Genomic DNA, 26,614 nt, shown 5'->3' with positions numbered 1-26,614 from the left:
ATGACGAGTCCCCCCCCCCTTTCCCGCAGCCCCTTTCAGCCCTGGGGGGCCGCTCTAAGGTCTCCCCGGAGTCTTCTCTCCTCCAGCTGAACCCCCCAACTCTCCCAGCCTGTCCTCACAGGGGGGCTCCAGCCCCCCCAGCATCTCCGTGGCCTCCTCTGGCCCCGCTGGAGCAGGTCCGTGTCCTTCTGCTGTTGGTGCCCCAGAGCTGGGCCCAGCCCTGCAGGGGGGTCTCCCAGAGCGGAGCAGAGGGGAGAATCCCCCCTGGCCCTGTGCCCCCCCTGCTCTGGGTGCAGCCCAGCACACCGTTGCCTTTCTGGGCTGCCAGCGCACGGTGCTGGCTCACAGGCAGTTTCCACCCCCCGACCCCCCAAGCCCTTCTCCTCGGGGCTGCTCTCCAGCCCCTCCTCGCCCAGCCTGGGTTTGTGCTGGGGATCGCCCCGACCCACGGGCAGGACCGTGCCCTTGGCCTTGTTGAACTCCACGAGGTTTGCAGGTCCCCCCTCTCCAGCCTGTCCGGGTCCCTGGGGATGGCACATCCCTGCCCGCAGCGTGTCCCCGCACACACAGCTCGGGGCCGGCGGGGAACTTGCTGAGGGTCCTCCATCCCACTGTCAGCATCACCAGCAAAGATGTTAACCAGCGCTGGTCCCAGCACTGACCCCTGAGGACGCCGCTCGTCACCGCTCTCCACTGGGACATCGAGCCATTAACCACAACTCTTTGAGTGGGACCATCCATCCAGTTCCTTATCCACCGAGTGGATTTTATTTGACATTCTAAAAGACAAAAAAAATCAGTAGGACAACCCTTCATTCATTAAACAAAATTATTTTTATTGAATTAATAGGATTTACAAGAAACGTGGGGGGGGGTTTTTTGTCGGCAACAATGTTTATTGCACTAAAAAGAATCCATAAATAACACTTCAGGACAATCAATGAACCAAATGAAAATACTGGAAAGGGTAACTGTACAACTACAAATTTCCCCCAAGTAAGGAAGCTTTACTACAAGACAAAAGCTTGTTTAAAAAGAAGTAATTGTTGTTGCATCCCTGATTTTTTTTCCATGGCGTGGTAGAGCTGGTTGGACAACACTGTTACCTTCCCATGGGGCTGGGTCACATTTTATGAAATGCAGTTTACTCAGGATTTAAACATGTGTGAACAGTTTGCTTAGAGATCTCGGTCTTTAAGAAAGTACAGGGTATTTCCCCTCTGACTAACTTCTGTGAAAATTAGTAGTAAACCTAAAGTAGCAATGCGTTAAAGTAAAAAATAAGGCAACTCAGACTTCACCTCCAAGAAGCAACTTGGTTTCGGCGGGTGGACTCTGCTCCTGTCCGGGTGTTACAGAACAGCAGCAGCGTCGGTGTTCTGTACGTTAAAGCTGTAAACAAAGAGCAGGCCTCTCTCAGGAGAGGAGTGCCACGTCCCGAGGGAAACGCAGGGAAATAAGTCATTTGGGTTTTAACAATGGTTTGAATCCAGGACACTTCATACAGTTGCATCTCTTGTCCTTTAAAAAATATATTGTCAGCTTAATAATGCAGCTGACTGCTAGAAAAAGATACCAGAATCGAGTCTGATTAAACTCTGCGCTGGTTTTCAGAATCATAAACTAGTTCTTGCATGGAAAAAGGTTAACCAAACATTTTTCTTTTTTTTTTTTATAAACATTACATAAACACAGGTAGAAAAATATTCAAGAGGATAATAACAAAGGTGCAATGTCAACAAAAATAAGCTGCCTTTTCAACAAAAGCACTTTTTCATAGTTTTAAGTGTGAAAACCTTTTAAAGCTCTTAAGTGTCCTCATGAAAGTCTGTTCAAAACGAGTTGGTAGCTTAAAAATTCTTGCCATGCTGCTGGGCATACCACTGCTGCCTCTGCTTGCGATGCTCCAGCTCGGTGAGGAGGGCCTGCCTGTACGCTTCGTACAGCTTCACGATCCGTTCCAGTTCCTTCATGAAGAGCAGCTTCAGCATCCCCTGGTAGGTGTCCAGGTCCGCCAGCTGGAAGAGCTCCCACTTCAGGATGTGATCGTACCTGGGGTGAGAGAAGAGCCCGTTACCCACGCACCAATGCCGGCCCAGATGTTGATTTCTAGCAATCTCCCCCGGTACCTTTTAGGGGAAGAAATAAGGTGATTAACACCAAAAGACAGGGAGTGGCGTCTCAAAGTGAGCTGGAGAAACATCACTTACAGCTCAGCCGCAGAATTGCTCCTAAGACGCCACGATAAACTTGAGAAAAACTAAAGAAATAAGCCAACGGAGAGAAGGCTTTTTGGAAGCGTTAAAACAGCAATTCCATTCACAACGAGCCTTGAAGATTTAGTGTCTTCATCTTTTAAAATTTAGAGTAACACACACACAAAAATAATTATTTCAACAGCGGACCCCAACTCTCCCCGGCAGGTACCCCCCAGAAGGCAGAACGCTGCCCACCTGCACTCACAACACACTTTTATTTCCAAAACTTTCTTGTCCCAGCCTTAACAAGCACTCTTGGCCACTGCCCCCCTCGTGGTTAATTAGCAGCAATAATTTAAGTCAGTGTGTCTCAAACTGTGGGTCATGAGCCCCACAGGACTGCGAAAGGGGGTACTGGCATCGGTGAGGACTGAGGGAGTGGGGAAATGCAATCAGGCCATAATTAACAGCTGCAAGTACTCACACCAGCAGCCATCTCTCTGCCCCGCTGAGAGCAGGGTGGGTGTCAAGGGAGCCATGAAACCACTGACAGCTAAAAATCCTAAATGTTCTGACTCCCCACACTGGAAAAAATAACCCTGGGAGGTCCCCTGAAGACACGCACCAAGAGCCTGAGGCTCACTGGTGCCACCCCAAACGCCTCCTTTAGGAATACCTGACCCAGCTCCCTGCATGAGACCGAAACGAGCCCAGCAGTGAGGCCAACCAGTTACTGCTATATTTTTTCCCACTTCCCCCAGTTACAAGCTGTTGTTGGTTGAGCAAGGGGAAAATGCAGCAGGCTGGGTCATCGGAGTGCCACCCCCACTGTCAACACTTTTTCCTGGAGGAGGGAAATGACACCAGGCAGCGGTGCAGCACGCGAGCGCTCACCAAGGAAGTACCAGCAGGGGTAAGGAGGGGGCCACACGTTAAAACAAACCCCAAAGAAAAGCAGAAACACAACACGAGGCCATAAGGTGGGAGAAACCGCGTCCAAGGAAAGTGTCACTAGCCACTACGGACGCTCTGGGGTGCCAGAGCTGCTGGCAAAGCGTATCTGGCCTTTCTTTCTGCAGGTTTTCTCCTCTCCTGTCAACAGGCAGCACTGTTTTTCTTAGAAAAGCTGCAGCACTGTCAGTGCTGGGGTTTTTTATTTTTACTTTTTAATAGGGAGCGATTCTGAATTTCTCTTTATACCCCTAACGCGTTTTTTCAGTTTCTGAAACATAAACACGCCCCTGAGTCCAGACTTGTGGGGGTATCAAAGCTGCTCCCACTGGACAGGTACAAAATGTCAGAGGAGCCTCTTCAGGCCTCCCTTGTCTCACAGCAGAGCTGAAGAAGTTTCCTGAAGGCTCCATTTTGGGTCCGAACTGCCAAACCACTCTTGTGACTAATCACAACTATGCCTTTTCTCCTGCAAGTAATTTTCCACAATCCAAACTGGCACTCGAAGCTCTGCAAGGGAGGCAGAGAGCTGGTCAAACCAAGTCCAGTCTCATAACGGAGGTTTGTTCCATCATAACATTAATCAGTGACTCACTTTTGTGCCACAAATTCTCCAAAGCTGATGATCTTTTATACCAAACACATGGTTCAACATTTCCCAAATTTAACCTCTGTAATATTTTACACAGAAGCTATCCAAGCCATTCAAGAAGGCATTTTTCTTCATTACTTCTTTTTAATGGCCCTCTTTTTGTGCCAGTAGTAGGGGAAGGTTTCCAAGATCCTGGGAGAAAAACAGTATTTCTAACACAGTTTTTCAACCAAACCGTCATAATTCTACAGAGACAAGATTAAAGGTCTGTGGCTAATAGCCAGTCCTACCACCATAGCCCTTGGGGAAGGGCTGCAGGACTGTATTAAGCAGAAAATGCTGGCATTCAGCATGTTCCCCAAGGAGTTGGTAATTGAAATAATTCTGAAAAAAACCAAGATCCTGGGCCAACAGCAAGACAACTGTTTTGGTGAGCAACTTAGGGTACTTTGGTTCAGGCTCCAAAGCCCACGTGGCTGAACAATTACTGATTGGGATCTGGCTCACGACAGCCAGAATCATTCATTCAGGTTGGAAAAGCCCCTCAGGATCACTGAGTCCAACCATCAACCCTACTCTACAAAGTTCTCCCCTATACCATATCCGCCAACAGCTCATCCAAACGACCCTTAAACACACCCAGGGATGGGGACTCCACCAGCACATCCACGTGCAGCCCGATCCCCAAACTCTTAAATCAAGTAGTATGATAACTTCAGGTAGCTCGATATATACTGAAGCTTAAAATAACCAGATTGTTCTCTTCAACGGGCTCTTTCCATCTCAGCGTGAGGACTGGAGAAGCCTGGCAGGGTGATGTGAGCCAGCAGCCGTGAGGAGAGCTGCCCGCTTCAGGAACAGACACACAGCCCAAGGAGCAACTCAGCATAGTCCTCCTGAGCGGGGATACCTGGGCTAAGCTGAGTCTGCCTAAGCTTGGAGAGCCTTGTCTTGAGAGAACTTCAGGAATATCACTCCAAAATGAGCAGGGGAGCTAATGCTGTCCCTGGAAAGGGGACCTGAGCAGCAGAGGGTGTCCTGCCATGGGCCTGGCCAGCACTGGGAACAGGTCAAGCTGCAGAATTTCCTGAGCAAGGCAAGGAAACAGCAATTCCTCAAACCAGTTTTAATCTTGATTTTGTTTGATTTGAGCCTTGCTCTCCAACAGCCATTTTAATGAATCATGTGAGAAAATATATTCAGGTGAGTGGAAGCTGAAGCCAAAATATCAGTAAATTGATGCAAACAAACTGCATTACAAATTGAAAGGATATACTCGGAAGGCTGCATGCAGAGAAGCACCGAGACATGCAGATGGTTACCAAATTTGCTTTTGAGGAATCTGAAGAACTTCAATAACCACAGTTTCTTTAAACTTCCTAAATCACAGCTTCTGCGTTCAAGTTATCCCAAGTCTTGACAGGGCTGCACTGCTAAAAATCACTTTTTCCCAAAAGCAAGAAACTCCAAATTGCAGCTGTTTGTCAACGTGGAGATCAAACTCCCAAGAGAGGCAGACTGCGAGTGGCTGCTGGGGAAGGTTTGCCAAGTACAACCACCTCTGTAATGACTTGATTACCAAGTTTATGTGCACACCACCTTTCCACCTCTGCTCCTTTCCCACCCAGCATGACCTGAATTCAATTGGAGCAGGATTTCCCCAGGCTTGCCCCACCCTGAGGTATCCTTTCAAATTTTCCAGGCCAATGACATTTATTAAAATATATTCTGCAGCAAGGCCCATTCTCAGTGGAAGGGCTGTTTCTTATTAAGGTGCCAATACAAGTAGGAAGAAAACAAAAAGTTCCATCACATGCATACTTGTAGGTTTTCGGGAGCAGGCAGCTTTTTTTTTTTTAAGCATCATCACCGATTACTAAAACCTTGGTTGTTCTTCAGCTCTTTGAAGCTGTCGCTGCTGACAGATTCTCAAGAGCAGCAGCACATCAGGATTACTCTTCCACGTGAGAGTTTCATTTTGGCTGCCAAGAGCAGTGTTTAATGGGAGAAGAAGTCTAATTAAAGATGAAGCCATCAGCAGTGCCTCAGTGGGAACGGGCTCATTCAGATCCCAAAGACTTGCAGGTCTAGGCACGCTCACCAGCGATGCTGCAAGGAGCAGGGCACAGGGTACCAGCACCTGACCTTGACTCCCCTGGTATTTTTTAGAAGAGCAACTAGTCCCAGAGCCAGAGATCAAGGGGAGAAAGAAATTAGTACAAAATTCCTGCAGAGAGCTGAGCCTTCCTTCCTGGGTGAGAAAGCAGGAGCTTACCAGGCAGAACATGCAGGCAGAATACCCCTTTTCCAGTGCTTTTCCCAGTAGGGAGCAAAGATTTAATATAAAATAGGACACTTTCAACACAATAAACACTGACCAGCCCCAAACCATTGCTTAGGGCTGGAAGAAGGAAGTCCTGGGTTCAGCCCTGTGCTCCAGAAGAGGTGGGGGAACAATGTGAAGCACGCTCTCTCATCCAAGGAAAGCATTTTTGGTCTCCTCGCCCTCGGAATCCCTTGCGTGCGGCCTGGCATACTGTGGGAACACCTACCGGGCTAACTTGGAAGGTGGAGAAACACTCCATTTTAGAGTCTAGGAAAGGGTTAAACACAAGCCAGGAGTCTTGATTGCTCTGTGCTCTATGCTGATAGCTGCGCTTACTCTCAAAACAACCCCTGATAGGTGCCAGGAGGGGAGAAGGACACTTCAAGGTATCAAAACTACCTTGATATTGCAAATCGTTATAACCTCAAGTTATAACTAGACATCAAAGACTCCCCACTGTGCAGTAAGCCAACATATCTTTTTATCTTAACAGTTTGACCATTTTTCACTCAAATAAGGAAGCATTGTGGTTAACACCTACTAAACTCCCCATCAGATTTTTCCAGTGACCAGAATTCTTATCCTTTAGAGAAGCTGCTGAAACAAAAGCTATTATCTGTTTTTGCTATCATTATCTACTTTTCTCAACAAAAATGACTGGCCTTCAGTCAGCTAAATCAAGCTAAGGTCAGCTCTAAGTAACAAATTGTAACAAAACAAACTGTACTGATAATCAACAGGTTTTTACAGTAAGTTTCAAATAGCTGATCACAAAAGCTATTCTTCTACAACTAGGAAAGTGTTTTGCCCACTTACTTTCATTTTTGCACCAGAACATGGGAGGATATTCGTAGTTCTCGCACTCAACTTCTGGACAATACTACTAAAGAACTTACAAGCATTACTGGATGTTTTTCTCGAGCTTTAAGCCAGTTGCTTTGGCAACAGAGAACAGGTTCGTTATTAAAATTACACTGAAAACATATAGGTGATCATGATTTTAATAACTCTGAAAACTATTTATCAATTTAGTTGAGAACAGCTGGTGTGAGGTTCATGGTGGGACTGGAGGATCTTCAAGGTCTTTTCCAACCTTGATGGTTCTGGGATTCTGTGAATTGTTCCTTAAGAAGTCCTCAAGATGAGGTGACAATAAGCCAGCTGCTACCCCTTCCTCACTTTTCAAATATAATATTAGCATAAACCACAATTTATTTCTTCACAGAGGTGTTTGAGAATTAAAGCAATATTGCTGATACCACCCGCACTACTGTAACAAGACTAAAAGGAATCTGGAAAATACATGATTGATTTCTCTGAACAGTGTAAATTCTATTCAAACAGCTTAAATGATTTTTTTTTTTTTAAATTTGCCTCAGCCTACTAGATCTAAATAAAGTCCTGATAATCTTAAATTGTTTAAATTGCCTTAAGTTTGTTTCTCAAGTTTCAAGAGAAGCACCGACAAGAATTCATACAACACAGGCTGAAATATTTAAAACTACATTGTCCGGATGTGCCAAAGACCTAAATAAAGAAATGTAGCTGCAGCCAAAACCTAAAAGTATTTCTAGGAAACAAGTCCTCCCATAGGTTACAGGAACTTAGTGAGTCTCTGGTGCATAAGTGTATTGGTGGATTTTAGGCCAATTTAAATCTTTATGGACTGCTGACAAACCCAGAAGCCAGAATTAGTAATAAAACCCATTCAAATTATAGTTACTAGAAGCAGCTAAAGAAAAATAAGAGGATTTTTTAGTGGAAATCACCAAACATCATATAAATCTGCAACTACAGGCTGACCAGCTCACTGCCGTAAAACTTAGTTTTTCCATATTCTCCTTGGAAAAAAGTACATGATTTCATAATTATTAAGATGTATCCAGATTTTTTCACTGCTTTTCTGTTTAGTGTTACTTTTCTGCAGAGCTGTACCCATGAGTAAATGTAATTTGTTTCACTATGCTGACTCAAATCTTTTCTTAGAGGAAACTCCCTGTTCTCATAGCATTGTTTATTTGAAGAAAAATGACTTTTTACCACCATTTAGCTTTTAATTACAGTTCTCAAATAGAAATACAGATTTTGGTCTGTATTCAAAATTCTTAACTGTGAAGGAAAATTTGTATGTCTTTGTTAGAAAGGAGCAAGATACACATTAAGAAGTTAACACCCTAAAAATATTTTGCATATTTTACAAGCACGTGGTGCTGTTCTCAGAAATGACTGATGGTAAATCACATCCTCAACTCTCTAATCAATCATTCTGTAAGTCAGGTGAAGTACACGAAGTACTGTGATGACTTTAACTAATGCCTAATACAAAGCAAACTGAGGTGATGAACATCTGGTATAACTTCCTCACGCTGTCAGCAGGACTTCTTATGCAATTAAGAACTAGATACCAGGTAGAGCTCTACTTTCAGTCATTGAAATTCAATTTTTTTCCTTCTCAACTAGTGTGGGAGACAAGAGGGGAAGAAAAAAAACAAATCTCACTTTACGGGAGCCCTGGCATAGACCTGCAGCCAGTCTGGAATCTCTGCGGTGTGGTAGGGGTTTGCAGGGACAAGGAGAGGTTGGCTTCTCTCAGCTTGCTGGGGCTGGTAAGTCACAGGGGGAGGCTGGTCGTAACGGGGAACACTGTACAAAGGAAGACAGACAAAGGTCATAACCTCCAAGCAATAATTTAACCACACTGATATCATCAAATGGTTGACATTAATACACAGATTCACACACGCAAAGGTCGATGATGCAACCACACATGGAGTGTTGCCTCAGCAGGTATATCGAGAGCAACTTTCCAGTGCTATTTTTGTGCATCACTCTAATCACAACTCTAAGTGTGGCTGCTGTCAATACACCATAAAATTCACCTTCCACCTAGTCACCTAGTGCCTGCTACCTGGATACTACAGCAGAACAAAAAAAAAAAAACCCATGAAAAATTGCAAGTAGTGATTCAGCCAAATAACCCACCATTTAACATGCCAGAACAAATGTATTCAGGCAGCAGCTGTAAGAGTTTTTCCATTGATAACAAAGGACATCCTCATGTTTATTATTCATGCCACACGTTAAAAAACTTTTGTCTGCGTAACAGCAAAATAGACGGGAGTAGCAGAAATTACCTGTTAGATTTGGTGTATACTAACTTTAATTTACCTTTAAATTAGCTACAACACCGATTTTCATTCTAGACAAGACTTAATTCGTGTTTCAGATGGTACGTGCTGCTCGTTCAAATACTCTCCTGGAACATCAGATCAAGTTTCTTTTCAGTCTATGGTTCAATTCTGTTCTCAGCAACTTTGTTGTTTTACTGACAGTTGAAGAGAATGGCTGCTTTGTTTCAGTGAGTTAGGAACAATATCCTGTTTCTAAACTTGACAGCAACAGATGAGATGAAAACCTAACAATTACAACTTCTTCTAAAAATCTTAGTCAAGAGCCAGTAAAGCTTACTTCTAAAAAAAAGTTGTTTTTGGCACATTATTTATGTGACAAAAACAGTTCCACTTTCTTAACTGGATTAAAAAACCAATCATGGAAGGGAAGGTGGATGTCTTACCTGGGAGCACAAGGATGTTTATATTGAGCTCTTTTATTGATGTGATCTACATAATACACTCCAAATTCTGCTGACTCAACTCTCTCCCATCCTGGAGGCAGTCCCTCACGCTCGAGTGGATGGCTCCAGTGAGTTGTATTAGTGTTATGATCTATATAGTATTTCCTTCCTCTAATAGTCCAGTCCACTGACCAGCCAGGAGGAAGAGGTAAATCTTCAGAACTATGGTTTGTTAAGTTTCCTAGAGATGTAGCAGCAACTCTACCGATGCCTAAAAAAAGGGAAAGCAACGTTTAGCTAAGACTGATAATACCCCAAATCAACATTATATATGAAGTCAACTTCCCCTCCCCACCACGAGGCACTCTGTGAATTTGAACAATACATTAGATTACAACTGATAAAGCTTTACATAAATGACAGTTTCTGTTCATATGCTATTATAGCTGCATCAAAACTATTTAGCTCCCCAAACCCCACAGCTGTCTCTTTATCTGGTTACAGTCAGAAGTGACAACTATCTAGAAAAAAAATCAGTGAATACCAACAAAGCTTTTCAGATTAACCAGTCAAGAACAGCAACAGGACCGGGTGAACCGAGAGGAGGGACAAGGCTAGCACTGTCCTGCCCCGCCTGCTATTACTGAAGCGCGTGTAATCACGGCCAAAAAATATCATCAGTAACTAGAGAAATCAGAAAAGCTGGATCCACACAGGACCCTGCACAAACCCTCTGCTGAACACGGTCATCCTGCGCAGGCTGATGTTGCTGTATCTTCTTTGTTAAAACCACCCCCGTTTGTTAGAGCAGCTGGTTTATGTGCACTGTGGGGTGGGCCAGCCAGGCCTTCTGAACGCAATCCCGACAAGATCGAGAGACCTTTTGTTCAGAGTGAGTCACAAAATCTCCTCATCTCTTCTCTGGCATCTCCCTTCACTCCCTTCCTCCCTCCCACAGATCCTGGAAGGAAGCTTCATTGTCTAGCAGGCTGTGTGTCTGCTTTTCTAAGTCTTGCTCTTCTCTAAAACTGAGCACCTACGCTTCGTAATGCTGAAGAGGCACGTGAAAGAAAAAAAAAAGTAATTTCCAGCTTTTCTTGGTGATGTGGGCTGCACCAGGAGAAGGGCTGCCCCAGCAAGAGGGAAAAAGCCTAGGTTAGGTATATTAGCAGTAGGAGAGCTCAGGAATCAGTAGTTGGTTAAGTTCCCACCTCTGCCCTAGACACAACACAATTCGGGATGTATTGCTCAACAATTGATTTAAGAGACTGTTCACTAGTGTTTTAAAATATGTGATTTTTTGTAACATACACACAGTTTTTACATTTTAAAAATTAGCCTGCTGGATGCCGATAGATGTACTGAAGAAACTAATTCCAGTTTCACCTTTTCCTTTCCTCTATATATTATGGATACTTAGGAAGCTAGTTGAAATAAAAGCCATAATAATTACAGAAAATGGAAAAAAGCCCAACCCCCAAAAACCCCAACCACAAAAACCAAGTGACATAATCAAGAATTTTGCAGGTCTCTTTCCATTCCTTGGAAACCTACTGGATATGCTGGCCCAAATTCAACTTTCTTTTTATAAATCTGAAGTAGTTACCTTCAGTTAGCCACAGTTCTACAGTTAAAAAGTCTCTGGCTTTAAAGAAATTCTAATTATCTTTTCATCCCACGATCAAATGCATCTATTTATCACAGTATTCATCAGAGTTTGTGTGCTACTATTTCCCATAAGCCAGAAGGGGTATGGGAGGCACTTTTTCCACTTTCTTGGAAGGCAGAAGTGACTCCATCCCAAGCACCACATTTACTGACTGAGGAATACACCCCTTCCTGAAAGAATTATTTTCTGATTCTGAAATACACTCTGTTTTTCAGAAATAACATTTTTGGGGTGATTATTTTGAGCATGGGAGGGAAAGGCAGAGTCTATCCATCTAAAGTACACTATTAAAAAAAGGTTTCGGATATGGTCATCATCTCAAAAAAAGACAACAGTAACTCTGAAGTAGCAGCAAAATTGTATTTCTCAGGCAATTTCATACTCCTGTCTGCTGACAAAGGCAACAATCCCTTTCAACAACACACACACACAACACAGCTCGCTAGTTAAATGTCCTGGTTTTGGCTGGGATAGTTCATTTTCTTCCCAGTAGCTGGTACAGTGCTGTGTTTTGGGTTTAGTGTGAGAATAATGTTGATAACACACCGATGTTTTAGCTGTTGCTAAGTAGTCAAGGATTTTTCAGTTTCCCATGCTCTGCCAGTGGGGGGGTGCACAAGAAGCTGGGAGGGAGTGCGGCCAGGAGAGCTGACCCAAACTAGCCAAAGGGCTATTCCATACCCTGGGACATCATGCTCAGTATAGAAACTGGGGGGAGCTGGCTGGGGGTGGGTCGCTGCTGGGGGACTGGCTGGGCGTCAGTCAGTGGGTGGTGAGCAACTGTGTTGTATATCACTTGTCTTTTCTTGAGAGTTATTTATATTTTTTTATTATATTCCTTTTCATTAAAAGTATCGTTATATTTTATTAGATTTTATCATCATTATGATTATATTTAATTATTGTTACTATTATCTTTTATTTATTAAACCATTCTCATCTCAACCCATCAGTTCTACCTTTTTCCCCCGCCAATTCTCCTCCCCATCCCACTGGGAGGGCAAAGGAGTGAGCAGCTGTGTGATGCTTCACTGCTGGCTGGGGTTAAACCAGGACACCAAGGGCTGTCACTTATTTTAAGCATTTGTTTACATATAAAATGACAGAGTGAGAACTGGATGGGCTGTCTTTCTACTACAAGATAGAAGTCATCAACAATAAAGTAATGGGAAGGCTCCAAAGCAACTGAATAAATAAATTACAAAAAAAAAAAAACAAAACCTCTCAAACTTTTTCCTGAGTACTGTTCTTTAAAACATCTGTGCTCACCAACAAATCTTTTTTTTTGGCCTTGTTGTGTTCTGAACTGTTTGACCTTAAGTATTTCCTCTCGTGATAGCATTTACCTATTTGTTAGCTTTATAAATGAAGGCCGATGGCCGTGTTCATGTGACAGCTCCCACCTCTCACTAGGATTAAGCAATTTAGACCTTTATGTCCAGCGAGAAGAAACATCCTGGAGGCTTCCTGACCTTTAGCAGTACTGGGGCAGGGAAACTATTTCAGACCCTAGTTATGTCACTGGTTTTGTTTTCATTCCAATGACAAAATACAAACATTTAAGCTTCTTGAAAATACTGCACTTTGGATAAACAAATTCCGTGTTTTCTCCAACTAACTGGCCTGCTGTGTTGTAGTTTTATGTACATATAAAAGTAACTATTAAATCACCACTACCAGAAGACCTGAACACACAAACTTGACTGGGGAAAAGAACTTTCACTGAGGCATAAACATATTTTTCTGTTTACTATTAAAACTAGCATATCTATATTTTTGTTACAGTTCCTCCTAAATTCTAGCATAATTCCAGCAGCAAATACATACATATTGATTCCTTGGGGTAAAGGTCAATGCCTTCTAAAGCATTAGAAATTTGGAAATTGGTATTAATAGTTGCACAAGCCATCTCCTACATCAGAAGTTCTCTTTACACAATGCCTCTATTTCTTCATACAAAAGCCTGAGAAGACTGGGGCATAGGTAATGAGGAAAACCAAAATCTAGATTACATAGAGAAATCACCTAGAAAGAAGGCTAAAAAGCAGTGCTACACCCAATGGAAAGGCAGCGCTGGCAATTCTGTGTTTGCACAATCATTTAATTCTAGCTACATGGTTTCTCCCAAGGCCAGCTTATTTTTATTTCATTTCTAAGATGCAAAGAACAAAAATAATGCCAGACCACAAATACATTACACATACTTTTTGCCATTTTGGCTCCATATAGGAAGAAGCAGAGCCATACCGTTAATATAAACTTACACAGCTGTATCAGTTACCAGTTCTGAACAGCGTTCCCAGCCTCCAGAACTAGAAAGCTCTTGATTTACACATTTATAAACTGATGGTTGCAGCCTATCCTGTATAGCCTTAATGTGCATTTTTCCCCTTAAAAATCACAGATCATATTGAAATATTCTGTGTGCTGGAAGTTTCAAGACGTTATGTAGTATTTAGAGTGTCTTAACAACCATCAACCCACTATGGCATTCAAATTGGCAATTAGTGCAATTTAGATATTTGTATATATAATTGGAGTTGCTAGAGATCAAAAGAAACTGTATACTGTTTTTCCTTATAAAACTCAGCAGACGCTTCCTTCAAGGGAGAGTGGATACACACACAAGAGAAATAGCTCCTGCTATGATTCTGAACAATAAGAGAAGTTGAAAATTGACTTTCATATATACACACACCTATAAGTATCAATAATAAGACTGAACAACACTTGGAAGAGTAAATTCATATGGGATCTTTTCCAAAGTATAAACCAAAGAAGTTAAGACAACCTAAAATCACCTACTGGGAACTCCACCTTTTCTGTGACATACTGCCATAGTATGATACTCCTCTGTGTTTAAATTTCAGGTGAGGTCTTAACCTTGAAGCATTTTCCTAGCAGCCAAAAGCTTCACAGAGGATTTTACTGCACACACCAAGAATATTCCCAGAATCATGGGCTGGAACCAGATTTACATGGCACAATGCAAACTATCTATGGAAAAAAACCCCAAACTTACAACTTGATCCATTTTTATCAAAACATCTAGTGTAAAACCTGTGATTTTCCTATTGGTAGGGGATGTGAACTCTACCATAGAATAAGCAAAACCAGACTAGTTGAACCAGTTCACTGTAACTACTCAAGGGTTTCTTGCTCACATACTATTTTATCTATGGCAAAACAGAAATTCTCATTCTTTCTGCTTTCCCAAGGAATAGAGTTGTTCAAATTACCTATTTTTTCCAAATGTTAAAAGTCATCTTTCCTCTGCTTAAGGATGAGCACTGTTCTTTATAAACTCCCCTGAGTGGCACTACCAAATCTCAAGAATGGTCAACAATTAATTTAAATTTATGCAGTTGTAAATCCTTTTCAGGTTGCCTCTTTAGAACTTGTCTAGCCTCATTTGTTAACTCTTGTTTCATAATGGTCTATGCTTGGGGTATTTTTTGGTTCATTATTTGTGGCTTTTCTTTTTCTTTCTCTTCAGTATCTTCAGTTTAAGGTCTTGAATCAATTGTCAAGAAGGCCAAGAGTTGTCGTGTGCTGTTCCAAAGCAAAAGAAAATCCTGCTCAATGCAGTTTGCTTGCTTAGGAGTATCACTGTGCATGTTCTCAACATTTTAAGTGCAAAGGAACAGCAACCACTTATTACTAGTACTAACAAGATTTAAAATACTCCTGAGTTTTAAGTAAAGCCAGGCCCTATATACAGTCTTATTCTCAACATCTTCAACAAGAGGGTGTCCTAATACCAGTACCCAAACTTTGAGTACCACATTCCAGCACATTATAAGGTATCAGTGTAAAGAGTTCCTTCCATATTCTTCCCTTGAAAACATATCTTAAGCTAATAACATCACAAATGTGAAGAATATGTATCTTCTTCAATCAAGGAAGTTCTGTTTGATTTGTTCCATTAGCATGGAACAAAGAAAACGAAGTGATACGTGTAAATGCTTTCACAGCCCACGGAAGGGGTTTTATTGTAAAGGTGCTCTGCCTGGAAAGAAGTCTAGGTCCTTAGGAGGAAATGTTTCCAGTTCAGCAAAGGACCGTTCTTGAGTCTGCCTAGCAGGAAGCACAGAGCAGTCCAGCATAAACGGAAAAGAGCAAAAATAAGAAAGTCTCACTTTGTTTATTAAATACAGTGCTAATGTAGGCAGAGAAGTTTCAGAGCCTATGAACTTCCCACAACTAGCTTCAACCAAATTTGAAAATGGAACAAATCTAGGCAAACAAAAGGCTTTAATTAGGTAAATTGTCTTGAGAGCCTTTTTTCAGAATGCCAAAATCCTCTCCCTTCCCCTCATCAAACCAGGATGAAGAACAGGAATAGAAGATGAATGAACTGTTTAAGGCAGTAAGTAATAACAAAATAGCAAAAAAGTTCCAGTTACAACCCCGTTTAGCTAGGTCTACAGGTTCTAGGCTTTCCTAACCCATTCCAAAACATCTAAAGGTACTTCTTGAGCACAAGTGCCTCCTTTGTCAGTGGGAATAGGGTGTTCCAAGTCAGCATAAATTCACAGATAGGAAATGACAGGAAGTACTGTGAAAGCGTGGAAAAGTATGCTACAAAGTTACTGCAAAATCAGCACGAATGAAAAGGGCAGGAATTGCCATTTGTTTAAAAATGAATGAAGTGTACACACCTAAAAAGACCTGCTACTTTACCTCTAAATAGGTTTCACTTAATGATTTTTATGTCTTTATTTTGCTCTTATATTAAACATGAATACCAGTTTGCAATCTTTAAGGGGTACAATTTAACACTAGATGAACCTACTTTCACTAAAGCGCACTGGATTCCCTGTTCACAGGATTAATCATTTTTCTCCTCTGACATCACAGTCAACTGCTTACAATTCCACCATCAGAAAGTTCCTTTACACTGTGATTTTAATCTCAGCAATTTTCATATACACATAAGAATTTTTTAGCTTACCGCTCAAACAGGTACAAATAACTCTGAGGTCTTGGTTACAAGTTAGTTCCAATCTATACTGTAGATATAACTTCAACCACAGACCTCCCCAAACCTTTAACCTAGAAGAGAGGAAAGAGATGGCGAGGAAAGACAGGTAAAGTCTCTTAGAATTAAGTTTGAAATGGACACTAAAAAAAAAAATTTCAAGAAATGCCACAGAGGTAGCTAAACATACAAAACTAGGAAATATTGCAACTGAAGACATTTTTCAGGAAAACAGCAGCACTAGATTGCTAATTAAAACCAAATCTAATGAGAATAAGAAAAGGAGGACATGGGAGAATTGAATCATGCCAAGAGGGAAAACATGACTTCAAGAAGAAATGCCTATGAAAGAACATATCAATGCCGTCAACACCAACTGTTGGAAAAATCATGGGACTTGAAGCTGAATACTTTCGAGTATGAAGATCTGAATAAGATCGTGCTTTCAACTTATCTCCAAATTATACAGAGGAGAATCTTTATTTTGAATGAAAGCTGAAACACACCTCTTCCCTTCCAGACCACTGCTGCTCCAAAGTCATTTCCGTTGTACCAACACTGAACGAAACATTGCTCACCAATAACAAGTACACCTTGTGTCCACCAGGCAACATTTCCGCAGAAATCAACCTGAATTGTAACAGGACTGACTGGGGGGACCTTCTGAGGGAGGAGGGGAGAGGGGAAAAAAGGGTAGGTATAGCTAATAAACAGACTCATGCGTTGAAACTGGTTTTGTCATCAATTATCTTGATGAAGAATTTTGATGAGGTGAAACATTCAGAAACAACAATGGAGGTGTGTAAGGAAAAAGTAATTTAGACAAAGACAATGAAAGCAAAAGGTCTCCCTCAGTATTCTGGAAATATGGGAAAAAAGGAACTAGAAATCACAGAAAGATTAGTGTAGCTCAAGGAAAACACTAAAGGTTTTAAGACAGTGGATGGCTCAAATAAAAAGAAGCTTAATGGTGAGGTGAAGGAAGAAAATCTAAGGTTTTCTTATTTTTGGCCACATTTCTTTTACTGAGAAAACACAATAGCGATTCTTGAAAAGATGTACAAAAGTTAATGATGTAGGTCAATATTCTTACTGCTGTGAAGCTGAGAATTCAAAAGTTCATATTCCATGATGAGATGGAAAAAAAAAAAAAAACCAAACAAGAGGAAAAGGGAGACACTTTGGCAGACAAAAGGCTCACTTGTTTTTGTCTCTCCCTACAAACGCATGAGACCGAATACTCACCAGTTACAAAATATGTATAGAATTTGTTCAAATTATTAAATGTAAAAATATGAGTGAATGACAGACACCACACAAACATCAGCAGCTCCTTTATGAGTTCCAGCGGCTAAGGGGACATGTGGACAAACGGGGAAAAAAAAGTCTTTTTAGAAAGAAATCCATGTTGCTACAATTGAGAAAAATACAGCTGTAAAGCCCTACTTTTAGCTTGTTTTAAGAATTAAATTATTAATTTAAGAAATTAAACTCCACTTGCAAACTAATAGCTAGAGCTCCATTTCCACTTACTGCTGTTTCAACCCACACAGCAGCAGTACTGTTTTTTGAAGTCTTCCTCAGTGCACACAGTTACTGTAGTAATTCTGAACGTTCACTTCATAGATTGGTTTATGAAATCCTCCCCTCCTTGCCTCTCCCAGCACATGCTAACAGGTGCTCATTACCCAGGAAAAAGTTTAACGACTGCCAGCTGAACAACTGACAGAGATGGAGGGTTTTCATGCAAAATCCAGGTAGATCAGATGTGTTAGCATCTAGGAAAATAAATGAGGATAAAGGAGCAAGTCTTAAACCTTTGTATTTCAGAGTTTACTGGCTGACAGCAGCATTACTTTTCTGTCAGTTTTCATTGAAATGTTTCTGTAAGAAAAAAACCCACACAGCACTGTCAGGTTATAATTCCATACACACAGTCAGCAGCCTTAAATGCTGACCTTCTTCCTAGCAGATTTATTTTTCTAGAGAGGAGATTTATTTTACTAGAGACTACTTACTATTTTGTTTACAGATTACAAGTAATAATGAACTAACAGCATATTTCGTACTGAAAGTACATTATTTACAGGTTTGGAACGTTTGTTTCAATCCCCTCCTTGAACATAAGCTTCTGTAGTATATACAGTGCTCGAACACAGAAAAATTTACTACTTTTAATGTCACCTTTCTATGGGCAATATTGCAACCTCAGGTTTTTTTTATTCCGCCAATAGATTCACAACTGCACACAGCATCAAAGAATTATTCTTCAGTGTCATCACAGACAGAATCATTCAAAAAAGTAATATTAAATAGATTCTTCTTTCTTATGCTGTTCTTCCAATAGAAAACAAAGAAAAGTTCCTGTGAATTTGAGGGGGAAACAGGCATATTTACAAACAGTATTACAAGATAAAAGAAACAAAATTTAAAAAAAAAATAAAAATCAACGACTGGGCAGTCAAATTTCAGCACTAACTCTATGTCAATTTGCTAATTACACAAAGCAGTCATTCCTCCCTTTGACTACTTACAATAAATTATTTTAATTATTGAGGTCAAATTAAGACAATAAAGTTAAATAATAACACAATGATAGTTAAAATATAATAAAATAAACCAGCAATCCTATAATTTAGAGCTGTTGGTTATTCTTTGTATCATGAAAATAGTAGATGCCCATGATGAATAAAATTCCTTGCTTGTTAGCAACTGAATCAACTTTGTCATGAGGAATTGCATATATGCTTGGCATTAAAAAAAAAAACCACTGCTCAACACCACTCCATTTACTTCATAAATAAATCCTGGTTTAAATGCATTTTTCATTTCTGTATATATGCGATCAAATTCTGCACTCCAAGAAATGTGAACACACAGGGTACTTAGATCACAGAAGTGCCATCAAAAAGAAGCCCTGTCCTACACAGCGTAACTCCTAAAAACAAGACCCCGATCATCCAGATGTACGTCCACACCTAAAGTCTTATCAAAAACATATTTTTAAAAAAGCAACAATTAATACTTACCTGAAGTGTGCCTCCCATGGTTCTGTGACATCCTCTGGAAAAGATCACTGTTGTGTTCATAATACCTGTAGTCCTCATGTAAGCGGTCATTTAACTGACGTCTCCTCTGGGCATCATAAAAATGATCATAATAATAACAACGGGCACCAGCATCTCCATTTTCCAAAACAGAATTAGCCTCTGTTAAAAAGGACTGGGAGGAAGAGCCGTATTCTCTGGGGACATCAGCTAAACTTCTCGCCAGATAGGAAGGCGCAGACAGTCTGTTGCTTTCACGTCTCATTATTTCATGAGGCGGCCTCTGCACTGGAGTTCGAAGGAAACTCTGGTTTCTGGAAACAATTCCATCTCCACCAGAAGCATACGCAGTTGTTGTTGAGTCAGGAGGACAGATATCAGTTCGTCTTGGAATGGTTGGACCGTGACGGATGAATGAAGGCATCAGGTCTGATATACAGCATGAAAGAGAAATAAGAGCTTTGGCTGTACTTACACATAAAGCATTTGGCTGGCCACAATGCTGATTTACACCACGGAACTGAGAAAATACAAACACCAGAAGCCCTTTAAGGCACCTCTAATGCATATGGAAGTATAAAGGTAATTTTCCAGTTTGTACTGGTGCAACAGAAACCATCACACCCTCCACCAGCAACAGCCTATTGCCAAGAGTGCAGTTTTGCCAGTGTAACTGCATTCACCACAGACAGAAAAAACCCCAAATCCCATAAAAACCACAGAAACACCCCCACAAAAAACACCCCACGCTGTACTGGGGTTCCATACCTCTCTAAGAAAAACCAAGTATCCTGGCTACCACTCTACCCCTTCATTGGGACCACTGCCCTTATGAACTCAGAGTAACGACGACGTTCATGCCTGCATGCTCACAGGAATCCACGGCAGAATCAGGGACGGAATTCACACTTTCTCCATTAATCACAAAGTTCAGCCAGCAAAATCCTGTCATTCTGTACACATTAAAGTGTCAAGTTATTTTGAAGTTATTTGACTTTTTCCTTTACCTGAAGAGGTTGTGCACATCAACAGTGACACCTACTCATACAATTTCACTGCCTCCCCTTCATAATTAACTCTTATAACAGGGTAAAAATTCAGTGCATCCCAGAAGGTATCATCAGTAAATTTATAATCATTACAAAGCAGTCATGTAATAACTAGTCATTACATCGTGGCAAATACCACGTGTAAAAGGTGTTGACCCCTTAGACACGCCTACAGCTTCATATGAAAAAAAACTTTGTGGGTTTCATTTTTTGTTTTTTTAATTAAAGACTAAGTCAGTGTAATCTGACTACTAAATGATTTTGCCTGTTGACAGGGGAACCAGCTGTTCACGCAGCAAATACTTCCATAAAAGCTGAGTGCCTGCTCCTACCAAATCAGTTGTTGCTAGTTGTGATCTCCAAGCTAATCACAGAATCATCCTGCAATTACAACATACTACATTTCAGTCTCAGCTTGTTTTCAAAGATTAACAGGAAGAAACCCCAGCGCACTTTCAACATGTATTTGCCAGTGTTTTGTACAGTCCCAGCAAAACCAGGGCTGTGGCATTAGTGTCAGGTTAGCCACACAAAGATCAGTGTCCAAGGTACATAGCGGTAACCTCACCACGTTGATTCATGGTTAAGAACTGGAGCGCTCGCTTCTGCAGGGATTTTATGCAACTGCCTTGTACAGTTATCTCATTTTCAAAGCACACACCTTTTGGCAGCCCACACAGCCTAGACTGGGAAAACAACCACTGACTTCTGGAAAGAAAGAGATGATCTGTGCTGTTCATCTGAGAGATACCTGCTTGGAGACTACCTTAACCCCTACCTGTTGAAAACTAAGCAACAGTGGCTGAGAAAATAAAAAAAAACAACCAAGTTTGTTTATGGTGAGCAGCTGGTGGCACACTATGTGTAGGGGTCCCCTTTAAACTCAGCCTCCCCCCTTTAAACTCAGCCTCCCCCCTTTAAACTCAGCCTCCCCCCTTTAAACTCAGCCTCCCCCCTTTAAACTCAGCCTCCCCCCTTTAAACTCAGCCTCCCCCCCGTCAGCTCCAAGGTCTCACAACAACAATCTCCCCCCCCTCCCCTCACGAGGAGACCCCCCCAAAGGCGCGCAGGGCCTCCAGGGCCCGCCGAACCACCGCCACAGCGCACAAAGGACGCGCCCCCCCACCCCGCGGCAGTCCTCGGGCTTGTCCTCCCAGCCCAGCCCCCAGCCCCCCGAGCCCTTCCCCGACACTCACTGCGAAGCAGAGGGCTGGTCTCCTTCTTCACGTACTTGCCCTGCACCTCGCCCGGCTTGGAGAGCTCCGTACGCGTCTTCTTCCGCGACAGCATCCCACCTCCCGGCCCGCTCCCACCGCCCGCATACCCGGCGCCGCTCCCCGCTCCGCAGGGCACGGCACGGCCCGGCCGCCCCAGTCCCCTCAGGCGCGGCAGCGGTCGCTCCGCACCCTCATGGCCGCGCACCGGGCGGGAAGGCGGGGGTCGGGTCAGCGGTGAGGGGAGGCGGCGCGCAGGGGCTTGTGGGAAAGCGGCCTCCGCCCCCCGGGGATAGGCCGCGGGGCGGGCGCGCGCTGTCACAGCACCCCCGCGCGGCGGGGAGGGCGCATGCGCCGGGGCGGTGGCGGGAAGGGACCCGCCTCAGGCAACCCCCGGCCGGGAAATGGCGGCGGCTGCCCACGGCTTCTCCGCCCCGGGCGTAACGGGGACCCCACCCCGCACCCGGCTGGGGAGGGCCGAGGTGGCAGCGGTGCCTTACTGGCAAGGGAAGCTCAGGCCCCGCGGGAGCTCGGTGACTGGCGGAGGGTGCTCCCGGCGGGTAACCGCTGCCCCGCCCTCCGCACCGGTTACCGGAAGAGTTAAGTTTTAGAAGGTTAAACAGGAGAGGCGTACAAGAAGCGCTCGCTGTTTTCCATATAACGGTGAGAAATAGGTATGGAGTTGAGGGCAGGATGTGCTTGAAAATAAGAGGTGTGTTCACTCCCTGTCAGTTTTTTACACTTTTAATCAATTTTATACCTTCATAACGGAAGAAACTACTTCTAGTAGCTGCCAAACTGTCCTTTTTATTCTTACACTTTATGTATCCGTTTGATGAATTTGCAGATACTACTTGAAGTACCTGCAATTTCCATGGGGAGATGCTGAAATATATTCACGTTGGATAAAAAACCAAAAGACACAAGTATGGATCATACAGTATTTTTTTTTTTTTACATTCATTATAAATAATGCGTAAGTTGATTCATCTTTCAGTTTTACATGTTGTAAGCACAATATATTACACCGGAAGAAAACAAACTTCATTTAAAAAAAAAATTGTTTTCATTTATACAGAAGTCATTTGTCATGAAATAACAGCATCTGACAACAAACAGGAGACTTAACAGGTAAATGATGGAAAACCTGAGAGAGTGATGTCTTTTGCTAAAAGTAAACAAAAGGATTTTACTCTTGATAGATCCAGACTGTTCCCTGCTCTACCTTACGTATAATCTGTCTAAAACCAAATATGTTACAACCTTTTTTTTTTTTTCAATCAGAATTAAATTTTCCCTGTATTTAAAGTAGTAATTGGAGAATGTGTGACAAAGTATACTTTTAAATAATTCTAAATTGACAAGTAGCAATTCAACTGTGTGAATTTAGGACACATAAATTTGAGTTCTTTCCTCTTCCAAAACTCCCAACATGAGATATCTGCGTGCCTTTATTTTCACAGTGATTCATAAAGCAAGAGTTGAAAACATTTAAAATATATTCTGGTTATAAAGTAGTTAAAGTCTTAAGTGGCAAGACATGTTGTATGAAGGAGGCTTAGAAATTCAGTGACTTTTGACTGGTACAATACCACTAAATACTTTGGTATCTTTAAAATGCCTAGACCGCATAGGAGACACATTCATGCACAAAAGACCACTAATGCTTAATAACTTACACATTTATATGCTTATTTTCAGTAGCCAGGACTCTGTAAAACTAGCTGCTTATCTTCTGAGCTGACACAATGAACCACTAAGCCACATGACACCCGTTTGTAAGCAGCACTACCTTTCTCTGTGTTCCCTCCATTTGGGAAGGGATTGTCCTGAATTGTCCTGTAGCAACAAAACCAGTACAGTACAGGAAGGCTCTAGAATATGTCATTATAAAAGGCACTTCTGAGAATTAATTCACACAAGTATTCCAGTGGAGTTTTGTCTAAAAAATATTTACCAAACATTTCCCTCCTCCTCCTCCTCCTCCTGTGGTTATGTTAGCTTTCTGAAGCTGAATGAAAGTAGAGCAAGGTAGGATAGGGTGAGAAAGGAAGAAGTAAAAGTCCCTTTTCTCAGTTTTTCCCTTCTGTTCCAGTATCTGGGCTCCCTTTTTGTGCTCCAGAAATGTCTGTATGTTTGGTTTATAAAAGCCTGGATATTATATACCAGAGAGTTATATACCAGGTTATAAACCAGAATTTATAACTACCAGGAGATTAAAAGAATTAGTTAAGTAGTCTAGCCTTTAAAATCGAGTAATGTGAAATTAATTGCACAGAAAAAGTGAAGTACTGTTCCCTCTGTTCAGTGTTCAGACTTTGGTCACAGAGTAAGCATTGGAAGTAAACCTACATCAAGGTATGAAGTAGTGTTAAAATATGCTAGCTAATAATATTTTTCCAAATACCCTTCTGATCCTCTGAACCTCATATTTACATTGTTTCCTGGAAGTATTTTGACACTTTGCTAATTTCCAGAACGTAGGCATGGTTTTAGGGTGTGCTCAATTCCCATATTGCTAACAGACAGCCCTGGTATCCACACATAGAGATTCAGTATAACTGATACCACTTACTGATTAATATTAAAAGAAACAAGATCTTGCTACTTCACACTTTGTAAAACTCTGATTTATATCAATGCAATTTGTCAATCTGACACATTTCAGATTTGCAAGAAAATGTTTGCAGCCTCTGAAAAACAGGATATGCAAATCCCTGAATTTGAGATTACTTAGAGAAATACCCAGTATAGGCATTTAAAACAGCATAGCAGTGAAAGAATTGAAAAAGACTTTGTGATACTCCAACATGTTTTTCTTACATGATTGTATTTCCATTTCCACTGTATTGCCTGCATAAAGGAATGGAGGAGGAGGAGAGGAGGTCATACCCTCTATGTCTAGTTCAGTCCCTCAACCCTCCAAAGTTGGTAAGTAACCACATACACAGAGACAGCATCCCCTACAGCCACAGGCTAATCAGCAGTGAGTGAAAATCATCTTCCAGAGGTTACTCCACAGCTTGTAGGCAGTATTATCCCAGTTTCTGGGGGACTTTTGGCTCATTACAAATGCTGTCAGAATTGTCACCTTGCTAGCGGTCTCAGAGACAAAACATCTCGCTCTCTTCCTCTGCATCCTCAATTCATAGATATTTAAAGAGCTCCAGTTTCAAGTATTGCCAGTTTGGCCCCTTTCACCAGTCTTATTTACATTGTTTAAATGTGTCTCACTGGTCTGAGGGAGGCAAGGCAGTTGTAGGGCTTTTAGACTATTTGCAGTAATGGATTATTTACAAGCATCTGAGCATGCCAGCTCTTATCCAGCCGCTTCTGCGTCAGACCCATCCGAGTCTTTAAAGAGTTCCCAGAAAATGTGCATTTCCCCAGCCTCATGGGCTGATCAGATAGGAGGTACTGCCTGTGGTTGCAAACCATGATGCTCTTCGACCTTCGTGGCTACAGCACTTCCATGTGTTGGTCTAGGAGTACTAATACTCATACAAAGACAATTTGGTTTATCCTGCTTTTCCTAATGCATATTTATCTTCATCTACTGACATTAATATCCACATTTGTAATGTTGAAGGAAGCTAATTTAGGCTGTTATTCCCTGAGTTCTTCATATCCATGTTGAATATGTTTCTTCACAATTAATTACAAACTTAGATTCTGTACCAGGATCTATACACAAAGGACAGGCCTTTCCAAACTATCACTCAGGTCAAACTGAACACTGCATTAACGGCAAAGGTCCATGTTTGTGAGGCTCAGTGACAGGATTTCACTGACGAAATCATTCCAGTCCCCCTCTTCATTCTTCTGCCAGTTGTTTAATAAACATACTCCACTGCTTTACTAAACTTACAAATTATATAAACAAACCTCAACATCTTCACTTCTGCTTAGTGACTCTTCCTTTGTTTAGTATAACTTATTTCCACACAAAAAAATTAAGGCCTCTACATTTTTTAAGTTGTCTGGCAGCACAGCTTAAAAAATAATTTAAAAAAAGGTAGTAGTCTTTATTTGCCAGCTGGGAAATTTCTTCAGATGAAATACCATTACACTTAGTTGGAAGCAGTAGTCTACATATTTTTAAGAAAACTTTTTTTCTGAGCTCTGCAGAGAAACAACCATGAAGAATAACCCAGAAGCCTAATGCATAAGGTGGAACATACTGCTTTACAGAAAACAGAATCAGTTTGCAGGACACAGACCATATCAGGGAAGTCTTGCTTTCAACACAATTATACCGACAGTGTTGAAGACTGACCTATCAATATTGCTAGGTTTGGACCATGAAGTATTTGAGAAAGCCCAAAATATCTGAAAGTTTTGAATTCAGTAAGTTTGCATTAGATCTTGGCTTCAATTGATTCGGTACAGTAGATTCAGAATTTATATTTTAAATTAAAACCAAAGTATCAAAATAAGTTAACCTAGAAGAACATGGGTTTTTTTAGATAGTGAAGATTACTTTGAGGCAAAACTTAGCAGAAAAGCAGTTTGGGAATAAACAAAAGTTCTCTTTTGGCAGTGTCTGGTTTGGGATTTAGCTCTGTCCTCTCCTTGGAGGCACCTGTTAACTAAAATTAATCAATACAAAAAGGCAACACAGTGAAAAGCTGAAATATTAACATTTCAGTAAAGTGCATGGGACTGTGGCAGACTTAATGGCTTTGCTATAACCTTATCTCAGATGCTGAATTAAACGACGGGGATGCCAAGTTCTTGACTATTCTATTGAGGTTGGCAATTTTTTCTTCTAGTAAATAGTTTTTCCTTTCAGCAGTTTTCTGCCGCTGTTCTGTCATCTCCAAAGCCTTCAGCAGTTGTGCGTTCTCAACATAGAGATCCTTGACCATTGCATCTGCTTTAGTGTTCTTGGAAAGCTGAATTGTGAATAGAACATAATTACTCAGCAAAATAAAAGCAAAATAAAGAGAAAAAATTAAAAAAAAGAACAGTGCTAGGACAGCATCCTGTCTTTACTCTTCAGGAAATTCCTTT

General features: G+C 41.7%; 2 protein-coding genes across 7 annotated transcripts in view; both read right to left on the bottom strand.

The window, feature by feature from the left end:
- Positions 1-821: 821 nt before the first annotated feature.
- On the bottom strand, positions 822-21,832 carry SAV1 (salvador family WW domain containing protein 1). Its single transcript, XM_074909010.1, has 5 exons — positions 21,584-21,832; positions 19,321-19,767; positions 9,642-9,912; positions 8,567-8,710; positions 822-2,052 (listed from the first exon to the last, which is right to left on the bottom strand). The coding sequence occupies exons 1-5, from the start codon at positions 21,675-21,677 to the stop codon at positions 1,851-1,853; spliced, it is 1,158 nt and encodes a 385-aa protein (XP_074765111.1). The 5' UTR covers positions 21,678-21,832; the 3' UTR covers positions 822-1,850.
- Positions 21,833-22,537: 705 nt separating this feature from the next.
- NIN (ninein) overlaps positions 22,538-26,614 on the bottom strand; it is a 65,506-nt gene continuing 61,429 nt past the window's right edge. For all 6 annotated transcript variants that reach the window (XM_074909000.1, XM_074909001.1, XM_074908999.1 and 3 more), the window contains one exon: positions 22,538-26,496. In XM_074909000.1, the coding sequence (XP_074765101.1) occupies positions 26,287-26,496 (210 nt within the window). In that variant the 3' untranslated portion in view covers positions 22,538-26,286. The remainder of the gene's footprint in view (positions 26,497-26,614) is intronic.

This window comes from Athene noctua, chromosome 6, assembly GCF_965140245.1.
Source record: "Athene noctua chromosome 6, bAthNoc1.hap1.1, whole genome shotgun sequence".
NCBI lineage: Eukaryota > Metazoa > Chordata > Aves > Strigiformes > Strigidae > Athene > Athene noctua.
Note: the sequence above shows the minus strand (reverse complement) of the source record. Positions and strands in the feature narration are given on the sequence as shown.